The sequence below is a fragment of the Oryza brachyantha genome, chromosome 11, assembly GCF_000231095.2.
Source record: "Oryza brachyantha chromosome 11, ObraRS2, whole genome shotgun sequence".
Lineage (NCBI taxonomy): Eukaryota > Viridiplantae > Streptophyta > Magnoliopsida > Poales > Poaceae > Oryza > Oryza brachyantha.
In genome coordinates, this window is record NC_023173.2 from 5240268 (window position 1) to 5254146 (window position 13879).

Below are 13879 nucleotides of genomic sequence, written 5' to 3' on the forward strand. Positions count from 1 at the left end.
GCAACTAACATCTATGCAGGAGATTGACGAACTTATAACTCTGGAGGGGCTCCTACAGACAGCAAACCTGATCCACATCACACCTGACACCATCAGATGGAAGTTGACCAGCAACGGCACTTACAGCTCAAAAAGTGCATATGAGATGCAATTCATTGGGTCCTACACTACAGTTTTTTATGACAAACTGTGGAAGGCAGAGTGTGAACCAAAACACCGCCAACTAGGTTGGCTCATTCTGCACAAAAGAACTCTAACCGCCGACAACCTCCTCTGAAGGCATTGGCCATGCAACTAGATATGCAGTTTGTGTGGCGAAGCGTTTGAAGACACCACCCACCTTTTCAAGGAATGCAGCTACACAAGAGAAACTTGGAATCAACTCTACTTATGTGGTAAGCATAACATGCTCTTGCTGCCAAATAACAAGACTCTAAGGGAATGGTGGAGATCCTTCTGCGAAATCAAACCGAAATCTCTGCAGAAGAACTTAATAGGATCCCTGATAACAACTTGGTGGCACATCTGGATAGAGAGAAATGGTAGAGTCTTCAATAGACAGCACAACACAGCCATTCAAGTAGCCCACAAAATAAAACTAGAGATAGATTTAAGACGCTTGGCCTTTCGACCTCCCAAAGGGCTCTCCCCCTCTTCTAGCAGCTTCCTCCAATGTAATCTCGTTTCTTTTCTTTTCTCTTTTTTAACAACTTTTATTCCTTCTAATATATTTCGACAGGCCTTCTGCCGTCGTGTTTTAAAAAAAATAATCATGAGTATGGCATGTTGCTACTTAAGTGATCACTAGACCCTAACTATGTTTACCCCTGGTTTGAACTAAATGAAGTTATTTAGTTTAGAAAAACCTAAGAGCAGTTCAATAGTATAGCCAACTACTAGTTTCAAATCATCTATAATCAATCTAATAGTCAATTCATACAATAGTTACATATAAAACATATGCTACCCTATTAATATATGGTCCTCTGTCATACATATATTATATCTTGGAGTCTGTGTTGTAGTTCACTGCTCTTCTCTCTTCTCTTTTATCTTTTTAAAATATATTTATAGCTGGCTTATAATTTGTTATTACACCTGCTCTAAATAAGTTACCTCTTGCTGAAGCCAAATAAATTCTGCACTTCAGAAATTAAACCACCTTCTACATATATCTTACCACATGATAGATATCACTCACTTCATATTTTATTTATAGTAGTATAATTCAGTTATCGTTTAATAAAAAAAAGCATGGCGCACATGTGTGTGCTCTCAAATATCAAATTGTATCTCTTCTAGACCAATATTTTTTTATATTATAAATTGATCGACGAAGCTCCCGCTTATAATTTATTGAAAAACATCGAGAATAAGTAAAGACAAAAGATCGCGGAGGAAAAGCAAAGATTCTACGCACATGTACAAGCAAAAAGCCGGCCACCATCGCCGTTGGAGAGGCTGCAGCTAGCCAAGTGCACGGTCTCTTGGCAACCCAACGCAACACAACAGGGAGAACTTTTCTAACGTAAAGTAGAGATCGTTTGTAACTCAGCTGCTGCAGATGCAATTAAGGGGATTTGTTTCTCAGCATAACAAGCAGCGAGAGCATCAAACGAACGACACAAGAAACAAAAGAAAAAAAAAAGGAGGATAAAAAGAAGAAACGGGAGGTGTTGCCACGATCGAGAGGTGACATCAGTGACGCCGACGCATGCTGAAACTGCGATGCAGCAACCCACAGAGAAGAGAAGAGAAAGAACATACTGCCTCCTTCGCTAAACAGTTTCGACGACGTTAACATTTTTATATATGTTTGACTATTTATCTGATTTAATTTATTTTAAATATGTAAAGTTATATATATATACATAAAAGTATATTTAACAATAAATAAAATGATATAAAAAGAATTAATAATTATGTAATTTTTTAATAAGATAAATAATCAAACGTGTATAAAAAATCAACGAGTTAAACATATAAGGGCGGAGGGAGTAATTAAAAGGAACATAATTAATTATTTTCTCTCTCTCTACCCCTGTCTCTCTTTTTTTTTTCTTTTTGGCAGAATCTATATCTCACCATCACAAGCACCACCTGCAGCAACCTCCTCTTTCTTTCTTTCTTTTCTTTTCTCTAAGTTTCCTTTTTTTTCTTTTCTCTCCATTCCATCCTCAACTTCTCGTTTTCTTTTCTTTTGTTTATGTAGTTGTCAACCTTATTCTATATGTAAATTATATGTAAATTGCCTAATGTTTTTTTATTGAGGAAAAAGAACGGTAGAGGAGTCTATGCGCAGAGTCATTGAGTATTGTCATCGCACTAACCAAAATTAGTGTTGTTTGAGAACTTCATGATTAAAAACAATAGAGCTTATTTATTATTGTTCTATCAATTTCTCTTTTTAAGTACTTCTTTTAGTTCTTTTTAGTTTGAATTGTTATATGCGTATAACCATATGCCTTTTATGCAAACATGCCATTTTTCTGTGATGAACTAAAATATCATACTGCAAAGTCTCAAGGAGTGTACTTAAAATACCAAATTTGAAAAAATGTGGTTATACACAATCTCAAACATCACACAGGAATATTTGTGCATAATACCAAATTAGAAACCAGACACACCTTTCTCTCTGTAAACTTGATAAAGAAAAGGAATTGAATAATATCTCACTCACACATCACACAACTTGTACGCAACCTGCACAGCTAGCCCCCATTTCACTCTCTTCAATTCCCTTCCTTTTTTGTCCTTTTTTTTTCCTTTTCTCTTCTTTTTTATATATTTTTTATTTCCTTTTATTTTGCTAGTTGCCGACATTATTATTATTTTTGAGCTGCATAGCATTTTCTAGTTGAGGAAAGAAAGGTAGAGATTTTTTTTTTTGGCATTAAGGCCCAGACTTGTGAGAAGCACGGAGGTACCTACTACTACTACCTCCATTTCACAGTGCAAGACTTTCTATTTTTGACTAGATTTATATGTATGCTAATAAATCTATACATATATATGAATTATATACATTCATCAATTGATGAATTTTAAGCAAGGCAGTAGTATTTCTGAAGGGTTCAAAGTATCAACCTTGTTGAGGCAATTCTGAAGGGTTGCTTCCACTTATAACAATATGGGTTTACACTCACCTGATAACCTTTTCTTTTTCATCTGGGGCTTAACGGCTTAATTAAAACCAAGGTCGATAGAAAATGATAAAAAACCAAGCAGACTAATTTATAATTAGGTTTTAATACTCAAAATTGGCTGTGACTTTATAAGCAAATAATGAGCTGCCAGGCCCACATGCACTGCATACTAACGTGGAAGTACTCACATACCACTTTTCACACTATTACTAAGAAGGTCATCATAGAGTCACTATGCTTAAGGAGATGGTTTTATAACAATCTTTGGACAAAAAAAATCATTAATACCCCTATATCAGAGAGGGGTTTGAATTATCTGCACAAAACAAATGTCACTAACGGTTTAGAATAAATAAACCGTTATGTTACGTCAAACTAGTACTATCTCCATTTCAAAATATAGAGCATATTTTATTTTGTTAAGATAAGAGTTGAACAAATATTACGTTATTAATATATCATTTATGTGACATAGAAATATAATCATAATAAAATATTTTCGACTATGAATCTAATATTATCAATTTTGTGTCATAAACATTATATCATAATAGAGTAATATTTGGTTAAACTCTTGTTCCAGTAAAGCAAAATATGTCCCATATTTTGAAATGGATTACTGACAAGTAAGTAGGGAATATTTTGTGAACCATCTATGAAAAAAAAAATAACTGTAAGGGTATTTTCTTAAATTGTATTTTCTGTGAAAAGCTATTTGGATATCACAAATGATTTGGAATCGGGAAGCGTTTGTGATTCTCAATTATCCCAATATATTGATGCAAAGATGGTACAACAGTCGCGATAGAAATTAGTGTAGTTTTGTAACTCTTTAAAACCAGAATCCCTAGTTAATAGTTATATTATACAAGTCAAATACTCTACAAGAGTTCTTCTACAATATTGGCCATATTTTGCAATTAACCTTGAAATTGTGAACAAAATTTTTATGTGCACAAATATAGCTGAATTAGATATTCCTAAACAATTTGCATTCCCCATTAGTAATAGAGTACTCACCCCATTTCAAAGTACAAGTATTTCAATGATAAAAGTCTTATTCCACAATATGAGAATTCTAGCGCTATTCACTATACTAATTATGTGATAAATTACTTTACATTTATTTTTTTCTCATCTTATGCCTACCTACTTTCCACCTCTTTTCATTTCACGTTTATTAATCAAGGGACATCAAAAAAATTCTATTTAATCTTACTTTTTGCTAAAAAGAATATAAATACTTATATTTTGAAAAATTTGGTATTTTTACACTAAGTAAAGAACACTTCTACTAATGAGTTTTCTTAACGCACCTGCAGAAAATTAAAAGGGCAGGAAAAATAATTGAAAAGTCATGTCATTTTCCTCCCTAAAAGTGGTCCCCACGTGATTCCCCACTTTGTCAGAGACGCTTAGTAATAATTCTACTTACATGTGTTGGCATCAAGTGGCGGTGGCCCACCCACGCACACACAGTTCAGAGAATCCAGCGAGAGAGGAATCTTAATAAATTAACCGATAAACAAATAGTGGAGAAGTAGTAAATAAATAAATAAAATTGTATAGTATTCGTAGCCTGTTTAGTTCTCACAATCATTTTTAAAAACATCACATCAGATCTTTGATATCTAACTGAAATATTAAATATCAATGAAAATTGGAACTAACTGTACAGTTATAGGCAAAAATCATGAGATAAATCTTTTAAACCTAATTAGTGTATGATTAGCCATAAGTGCTAACTAACCAACATGTGCTAATAATGGATTAATTAAACTCAAAAGATTCGTTTTACGGTTTCCAGACGAAATCTGAATATTTTAATTAGACTATATTTAATACTTCTCATATATATATATATATATATATATATATATATATATATATAAAATCTCTTATGATGTTCTGAGAACTAAACGGGCTTTAAATAACCTTTTTTGATTTGGCTGTAGCAAATGCATAATTTGCACCTGCAGATCCGTGGTGCAGACCAAAAGCTGGAATTCTCTGTGGCACCCGTGTGCTGCTGCCCCCCATCTGCTCTGCTGCATTCTCTTTCTCTCTGTGTGGTCCCTGTGTGGCCCAACTTGCTGCTGCGCATATACTCCAAAATTATTTATGCACTTCCTTGTCCAGGGAAAAATATGTTGGAGTATATAATAAAGGTGCCGTATACAATGAGAAATAACACGTGTAATAGTTAAGGGCTCTTATGAAATACAGAATTTTACATGTTTTTCAAAAGAAAAAAAGGTTAGTTAGGCCGCGTTCGTTTTAGGTAGGGTATCCGGCACGACAAGCGTAGTAATAAATTAGTGTATAATTAATTAATTATTAGTTATAAAAATTAAAAAATAAATTAATATGATATTTTAAAACAATTTTATAAAAATTTCCTAAAAAACATACCGTTTAGTTGTTTAAAAAACGTACACACGAAAAAAACAAGGTAATATGGGTTAGCAAGGTGGGGAGAAAGAACTTGGTCTTACTCCAAAATTCTACTGAAATTGTTTCAAGCTGAATAGGCCCTAGGACAAAAACAATTTTATGTGTATCTATTCATAAGGTAACATTTTCTCCAGTCACGAAAATATGACATTTGCTTACCGAAAAGGTTTTATCAACGTGGACTTTTAGATGCTACTTTGATCGATCTCTAATTTGTGCTTTGTAATTGTAGACACACAACATTAACATTGTGAAAATGTTTCTGAGAGTGGTCTATAGATAATGATTTTTAGAATACCCTTTCATGATTGAGGGAGTGTAGCAAAGTACTTGCACAGTGTATACTCGTTATTTTGTTAAGAGAAATAGAAATATGTATTCTCTCTCCACCGTATTAGCAAACATCCAACGTGTCGCTCATCAGAGACATTGTAATTATTGTTGTTGTATGTACCTCGAGGTCTAACCCAATTATTGCTTAATTTTAGGGTATTTTGCGATGAGTTTTTTCAATATCATTATTTAGAATTAAGGGCTTGTGTAAAGATAGAGCAAATTATTACTTGATGCACGAGACCCCAGAGTATATTTTAAAAAAAGGGTCAAGAAGCTCTTGGCAAAATTTAATTGGTTCAGTTGTTCCTGCAAATTAATTATTTTCCACTTGCGACTCAATTAACATTATGGCACAATATTACTCCGTCCATTTTAGAATATAAGCATTTTTAGAATTTAAACTTTATAAAAAACAATATGAACATCCCTGCACTGATTTTCATGATTCCATTATTTCGATTGATTACACAACAAATCAAACACTTGGAATTAAAATCTAAGCAACTAAAAAAATTCAAAATCGACCATTAAAATAATAAAAAATTAACCTTTATATTTCCGAAACAATATAAATGCATAAACTATTTTGGCACGGAGAAAGTTATAACATTTCCAAGTGAAGCCATATGAAGTGCCATTGTATGCTTGAGCACAGAAGATGAGAGGTCTGGAGGGGCAATGCAATTATTGGGGTGGGCCCGCAGGGAACCTAAATAAAGGAGGGGCCCCACCACGGGGAGAGGGACGTGTGTTTGGTGGTGGCACTCCGATGGGAGGCGACTTTCACTTTCGTGAGCTGACGAGAGTGAAATAAAGCATGAAAACGCCACATTTATTTATTTATTTATTTACTTACTTATTTATTTTATTTAGTTTTGCACAACACTTATATTTACTTATTTTTAGCCATTCCATTGCACTCCTTGATCGCCAAAGAAAACCAAACACAAATCGATGGGCACATCAGATCAGATGATCACCACAAACATTTTATGCCATACGGTGGATTGGACGATGATACTTTATGAGATTCGTATATTTAACCACAATATCAAAGTGAGTGCACAATAGATTTTCTGATTTGATGCCCCCTACTTTCCTGAGAAAATGTTATGTTGCTGTGATTTTGAGATCTATTTATTTTATATTATATATGTCTGCAACAAAAATAGCATTTTTAGATATTAATTGTTTGTGACTATAAATATGTCCTTGTTTTACATTTGACCTACAAAATACGGTGTTTTTTATTTATGAAATACTTAGAATTATTATATTTCCTTTTTAAAATGAGTTGCAGTATCTAAAACTTGAGCACTATTTTGCAAGCTTCTGCAAACAGAAATTTTCAAGTATTACGTATGCATAAAAATCATTTTGAAACATTGTGTTTTATAATTTTACAATAAAATATGTTAGCAGAAAAATCAGCAAAAATATATGTGAAAGCAATGTCCAATTGTATGAGTTAAACTGCATGATATCATATAATATTGAAAAAATGTGGAACACTTAATAAAATCATGCATATACTTATTTTGCGAAATGGTATTATATTATTTAGGAATATAGCTTACATGCCATTTTCTTATTATGTAACAAAACTAGGAAGGTAATAGGAATGTGGGAGTAACATGCAACAACCAAAGCATGCACTAAGAAAATCTGACATTTTTATATATAGTAGCAAACTTTGATGAAGCAAGACAAGAACCTAATATTTACCAACGTTACCTGGTACATATGAATGCCTAAGTAATCCGTTGTTTTTGTTTTAAAGAACGGCATGATCCTTCTTTGAAGCAATAACTTTTCGCTGCTTGTGATATAAAATAAAGAACACCATGAAAAAAATGGAGTATTGGCTTGTTGATTTATTTCCACACTGGATTTGAATCATAGTACAATTACCTATAAAGAAAACTAGCTATCATAACTCATCCAAACAATAAATTCCATGGAAATAATACACAACTCTAAATTATATTTGCATAACAATAATTTGTTCTATATTTGCACATCCCCTCCCCTTCAAATTAATTAAACCATATTTCACTACTCCAAAAGAATGCATCAGTTTTTATTGAGTTTTTTTAGAAGAGATAAAAAATAATATACAATAACGAACAGAAAGAAATATCTAACCCCTTTAAAGTAATTTAGAAAAATATAAAATACAATATAAAAAAATAGATAAGAGCTAGATAAAGGGTGGTGATGTGTGCATTTGCGAGGAAAGCGGGAGGGAGAAAGAGGTGAGGATATCAGCCTCCAAGGTGAGACCTCCGAGTCACACGGGGTACGAGGCAACGGCTCCTCCCCGCTCATTTCTATTACCTTCGTCACCATTTTCCTATTCTATTATTATCTCCCCCAACACATTATTGAACAAAAACATTATTATCTTTCTACCAATCCTCTTTTTTCTATCTCTATGATTATCGATTCTATATAAAACAAAACAATATATATCTCAGCCAATTAATCTTTGGTGAGAATAAATATGTCTTTCTCTTCTATTGTTTCTTATTAGTCGCCAAGATTCTAGTTTTCGCTCATATTCTTCTTGCAGGTAGTTGTTTGCTGGTGTCCCATGATTGATTCTTTTTTGGGCTATTCATGATTTGTTCTAGGAGGGGTTGTCCATTTGGATTATGCCGCTCCATGTTAAATCCAATCCGTTGTTTCCTAAGGTGGACTCAATTGGCTTCATGTTCTTTTAGTTGAATTCATCTCATTTCTTGAATCATATTTATGTAATTTTTCTTATGATTTATCCGTGTGAATTTGTTTTCCTCCTAGGTTGGATGAAGGCATACTTAGAGGCTAGACATAGGAGTTAAGCGAAAGAATTCAGAGGTGAGTAGTTATTTAGCCTGTGAGTAAAAAATATTTGTCACCCTTCTCGGGGTAATTCAATTGGGAGAAAAATGGTTCATCTCTTTTTATTAATTGATTGAATAATATTTATACCCTTGAGTTAAAGTTATATCTATTTACCATAAATTGAAGAATCAACTGAACAAAATAACAAACCGCAAGGTTTTATTAAAATATTGATTTATAGGTCTACGTACAAATGAAACCAAGTTACCATAGGATCCATCCAAGATAAAATCATACCAGCTAGTCAACAAAATCAAAGGATACCACTATAGCCCATCATTTTGATTTTTGACCCAGCTTTGAAAAAAAATTACTGGTATGTAATTTTCGAAATGGAAGAAAAACCCAATAACAATAGTAATAAAGAGAAAAAAATGCTAGAAATGGGTAAAAATGCCGGCACATGTCCTCCTCTCCTCCATCCCTCTCTCCTCTCTTTCTTCTCTTTTTACGAAGACACCCTCTCTCTCTCTCTCTCTCTCTCTTCTCCTCTCTTTCTCTCTCCGCTTCTCTCTCTCCTCGCCGCGCTCCCGGCCGAGGCGCTGCGGTCTCCTCCTCCTCACCTCGCGCGGCCGGCGTGCGGGGTTCTCCGGGAGACGCCCTCCCCAGCTGGACACGCGGCCCTCCTCCCGCACGACGCGCGCGGCCGGCGAGCGGAGAGGCTCGGAGCCAGCCAGCCAGCCACCCACCCAGGGCGTGGGGCGGGGCGGGGGGAGAGCTCGCCGGCCTCGTTCTCGCCGCGCGTCCGTCCGCATCGGTCTCGGCTCGGATCGAATTGAAGGTATTGGCTGGTTGGCTCTTCTCTCTCTCTCTCTCTCTCTCTCTCCCCCCTATGGGCCGCCGCGGATTGGAGAGATCCATTGGGGGTGGCATGGATTGATTCGTTTCCACGCAGCCCCGATTAACCGCGTCCCGTTTCGTTCCCACGTTTGCTTGATTTGATGCGTGGGTGGTGGTGTTCTAATCGGAGTTTGTTGCCACCAAAATTGATTTTTTTTTTGTTGGTGGTGGTGTTCAGGATGCCCCACGTTAGGTCCGCCGCCGCGGCGAAGCTGATGGAGGAGCAGCTGGCCTCCCCGGAGATGGATATGGATGAGCTGGGCGTGGCGGAGGGCGGCGCGGTGGACGGCAGTAATGGCGGGGGCTCCAAGGAGTGCCCTCTGCCGCCGCCTGCTAGGGATTCCAGGGGCGCCGCCAAGGGGGGTGTGGCCGCGGCCGCCAAGAAGCCGAGATCGGTGAGCTCCGACTTCGGCGACGAGCTGGATTTGGAGCTCGGGAATGGGGACGCCACAACCAAGGAGGGTGGCAGGCAGCAGGAGAGGAAGCTGTCGAGGCACGACCGGGTCGAGCTCAGCCGGTCCTTCCAGCACGCCGTGAGCTCGCACGACTGGGAGAGCGCCGAGGGGCTGGTGTCACAGGCCGACGCGCAGGGGCTCAACGACGTGCTCTGCGTGGCCGTTGATGCCATCTGGTTCCTCAGTGACAAGGAGGAGCTGCATGCCGTTGTGGCTTTGATTCGGAGGATCGTGTCAGAAGGCGCGAACGATTTCACGCGCGCCGCGCTCCGGACATCGTTCCTAGCATCCTGCGTGTCGGCGTGCAGGGGGCGGACGACTAGCCTCGCCGATGCTGTGAGCTTCATGGGACAAAAGTAAGTCTGTCCAAGATGGTTTTTGATCATTACATGCTCACATGAATTGCATGCTTTGTGATTATCATAAAAGTCTGCTACTGTTCTGGTAATTGTGATAATATGTTGCTGTATTTGTCAGGTTGCATGAGCGCCTTCAAGAATCCCATGGTGATGAGGTATTGAAAGCAGAAGCAAGTGCAAAGGTACACAAATTCACAGAATGGGCTCTAAAGTGTATCGGTCTGCATTCGCGTGTGCGGGAGAATAAGGGCAGAGGAAACCATGGCACAATGATTGAGGTCCAGCTTCAGCTGTCTGCTTTCAAGACGTTTCTGGATCTTGCTGATAATGATCTTACTGGGAAGGATTTCACGGAGGCCTTTGATGCTGCATGTTTTCCTCTTACACTCTTCTCAAACACCTTTGACCAAGGTTGGGCATCAGGTATCTCAGCAGCCGCGATACAGGGTCTCTTAGAGTTGTTAGTAGAGGGTGGTGCTGATAATGTGAACCAATGCTTTCTTGAGGCTGCACGCTATGGAAGCACTGAACTTGTGCGCATCTTACTTCAGGTAATAATAAATAATAGTTGTACTATTTAGGTTAATGACTCCTATTGAGCAAACAATATAAATGCAGCACAACTAAGTGGTTTTAATTGCTTGCACCACACAGTGGTCCCCAAATATAACCAAATCATGCATATATGAAAGTGGAAATTGTGTACAGCTTACCTTCTTTGCTTAATTCAGACTTTTGTTCCTTTTAACTGGAAGTTGATCTTTTTTGTTGTGAATATCTACAGTCATGTTTGAATTATATTTGGTTTAACCCTCTTCAGTCTTCATGTGTATGACCCTACCTGAACCTATTACTATAACTTCCAAATTTCTGAAGACCCGTATAATCTGTTACATAAAGTAGTTAGGAGACTCTTTTCTGTTGACTTGCTTTATCCAGACTCATTTTGACATTAGTGGACATGGAAATCAGGTAAATTGTATAATGCTGACCATAGAGAAGCTCATAAATTTATGGTAGTTATTAATCTCTCCAGATATACACACAAAATCCCCACTCAATGGGAAAAAGAGGTGGGAATCCCAAAGTGGTGTGATCAATCAAAAACAAAATGACTGAAGTGATCATAAATTTTGATGGAAAACATTCCTGAATTGCACTGATTGATGAGTTCCTATAATAGGTTATCAGACATATCGGAGCTGTTTAGGCAGCTGATGCACAAATGGGATCTCTTTGTAATTCACCTCTGCTTTGGGTTGACATTGGGCCAATATTAATGTAGGTGGACTATATATTTATTCATGAAAGAAAAGGAAGAAGAAGAACAAGTCTTTGCCATACACTGTATTATTAGTTAGGCTATTACTCAAATATGGCTGTTATCCATTTAATTGACTGCTGCTTCTATATAAGAATTACATCTTTTCTTTTACAAATGTTTTTCCTGTCAGAAAAATGTGCTGGCATTTTGAGTATTGATAGGTGGAAACTGTACATGTGTTTTGAGTGCGAATATATCATGAAACATATGTAGCATTTTAACGTATCTGTTGTTTGTACCTTTGTTTAGATTGCTCGAAGGAATAGCTTGGACATCGATGTGGATCTAGCGCTTGGATTTGCTGCTCACTATGGGAAACTGGAAACCATGGGGTGCTTAGTTGAGGAAGGTAATGCGGTTGCCTTTCTTGGCCCTTTAATGCGGGCAGCTGAACGGGGATGTCTTCAAGTTGTTGAATGGTTTGTCAACCTTGGTTGTCGGGACATGGAGCTTTGCTTAGCCCTTACTGCTGCCACCTCTAGTAGCCAGGTTGCAGTTGCAGCCTATCTTCTGCCTCTAGTTCCAAAACATGTTCTTGCCCCCCTCAGTGTCGAAATTCTCAAGGCTGCTGGTGAGAGGAGCACCGGTTCCCTGCATGGTGTGGACTTCCTTCTCCGCTCAAACTTCCTCAATGACCCAGCTGCCACATATGCTGTAGCAGACAACATTGCAAAATCTGCTGATGAGGCAGTGGATGCAAAGCTTAGAACTTTCATGCTTGAGCATTGGTCAGAAGCAGCGTTTTCTGAGGGATTTGCATCTGCGCAAGAGCACTTCGTTAACTTCATGAGGATAATGGAAAAGGGTGAGTCGCCAATTTGCCTTAGGGACCTCCCACTTGAGCTGGTGATTGCCATGGCCTACCTACCACTGTACAGGGAATGCATGGAGTCAGGTGGGCGGCTATTGCCGCAAAAGCTGAGAGGGCAGCTTGTTGAGGCTGCTGGTAGACTCGAGGGCCGGCAGCTGGACAGGGCTAGCCAAGGCACAGAGCTCCTGGCCATCTTGAAGCACCACCTCCCGTGTTTCATGATTCAGACTTGAAGATCAGCCTCCACATCATTTGCATTGGTCGCTGCAAGCAAGTACAAGGGCAATGCACCATCTTCAGTGTATTCCAGATTTCAGTGCTGTCATGTTCCTCCTGCTTGGGGACATCTGACTATCTGAGACGATAGCACCTCGAGGTCCCTGAGAGCCTATTGGCTGAACTCTCCTGCTGGCGCTGTTCGGAGAGTATATAATTTTGGGAAATGGTGTGTACCTTCTTGTCGAGCAAAGTGTTGAGTATCTCTATTGGGATCATAATCTTGATGAAAATGATATAAGAATTGAGCAAGTGTTCTCGAGTTTTCTGAGTGGTAGCCATGGGCGTCATATTTTTGTTTTGGACTAATGAGTTTTGATCATGGACTAGTCATCTTTCTTGGCTTCACAAACATAAAATGAATGGACAGTAAGTATATGTTTTATATATGTCAACGTTGCATTGATTGAGACGTGAGACAGGAACTAGTTTTATATATTGATCTTGCTTCTGTTTCTTGTCAAATAATATTCTTTTTTCTGGGTTTGATTGCGTTCAAACATCAGAATATCAAGTATCATCCATGGCCACACCGCCACACCATGAGCTGTGACATCAGCTCAAAATGTATGTCGGCTCTGAAAAATCTGAAAAATGCTCTTTTCCTAGAAAATAATTCTCTGACAAATGGTAAGTAATTTGATGAGCACTGCATGTTTATGTTTAGTGTAGTACTCCAGTATTACCACAGGACAGTCACTGTATTTTTCTGATGGTTCAGGGCATCATCAATTTGGATGTTGCAACCATGAAACCAAGGATTTAATATAGCAGGCATCAGACCTGGACCCTAGATTGGTCAGGCATAAATGTGCTTGTTTAACTACTCCTATGTCAGGTACCATAATTACAATGCCCATTTGAAAGAAAGAAAAAACAGCCAGAAAATTTCCTTTGGGCATCAAAGTAACTTTTGCCAAGCATTGTGTTGAGAAGAGAAGAGAGATGCTAGTGGAAAGCAAGCAGTGCACCTCATCATATTTTTTTTA

General features: G+C 37.9%; 1 protein-coding gene and 1 long non-coding RNA gene across 2 annotated transcripts; both read left to right on the forward strand.

Moving 5' to 3' along the window:
- Positions 1-8334: 8334 nt before the first annotated feature.
- LOC121055702 lies at positions 8335-8857 on the forward strand. Its single transcript, XR_005812691.1, has 3 exons — positions 8335-8430; positions 8512-8632; positions 8742-8857. It is a non-coding gene; the product is annotated as an uncharacterized LOC121055702 (long non-coding RNA).
- A 463-nt stretch (positions 8858-9320) lies between these two features.
- LOC102709500 (ankyrin repeat protein SKIP35-like) lies at positions 9321-13275 on the forward strand. The gene is made up of 4 exons (XM_006662791.3): positions 9321-9606; positions 9844-10476; positions 10598-11030; positions 12053-13275. Exons 2-4 carry the CDS (start codon positions 9845-9847, stop codon positions 12845-12847), a joined length of 1860 nt encoding a protein of 619 aa, XP_006662854.1. The 5' UTR covers positions 9321-9606; position 9844; the 3' UTR covers positions 12848-13275.
- The last annotated feature ends 604 nt before the right edge of the window (positions 13276-13879 follow it).

Coding starts and splice junctions, on each gene's coding strand:
- LOC102709500 (XM_006662791.3), top strand. CDS start 9,845: ATGCCCCACGTTAGGTCCGCCGCCGCGGCGAAGCTGATGGAGGAGCAG. Junction 10,477..10,597: donor GTGAGCTTCATGGGACAAAA/GTAAGTCTGTCC, acceptor TGTATTTGTCAG/GTTGCATGAGCGCCTTCAAG. Junction 11,031..12,052: donor TTGTGCGCATCTTACTTCAG/GTAATAATAAAT, acceptor ACCTTTGTTTAG/ATTGCTCGAAGGAATAGCTT.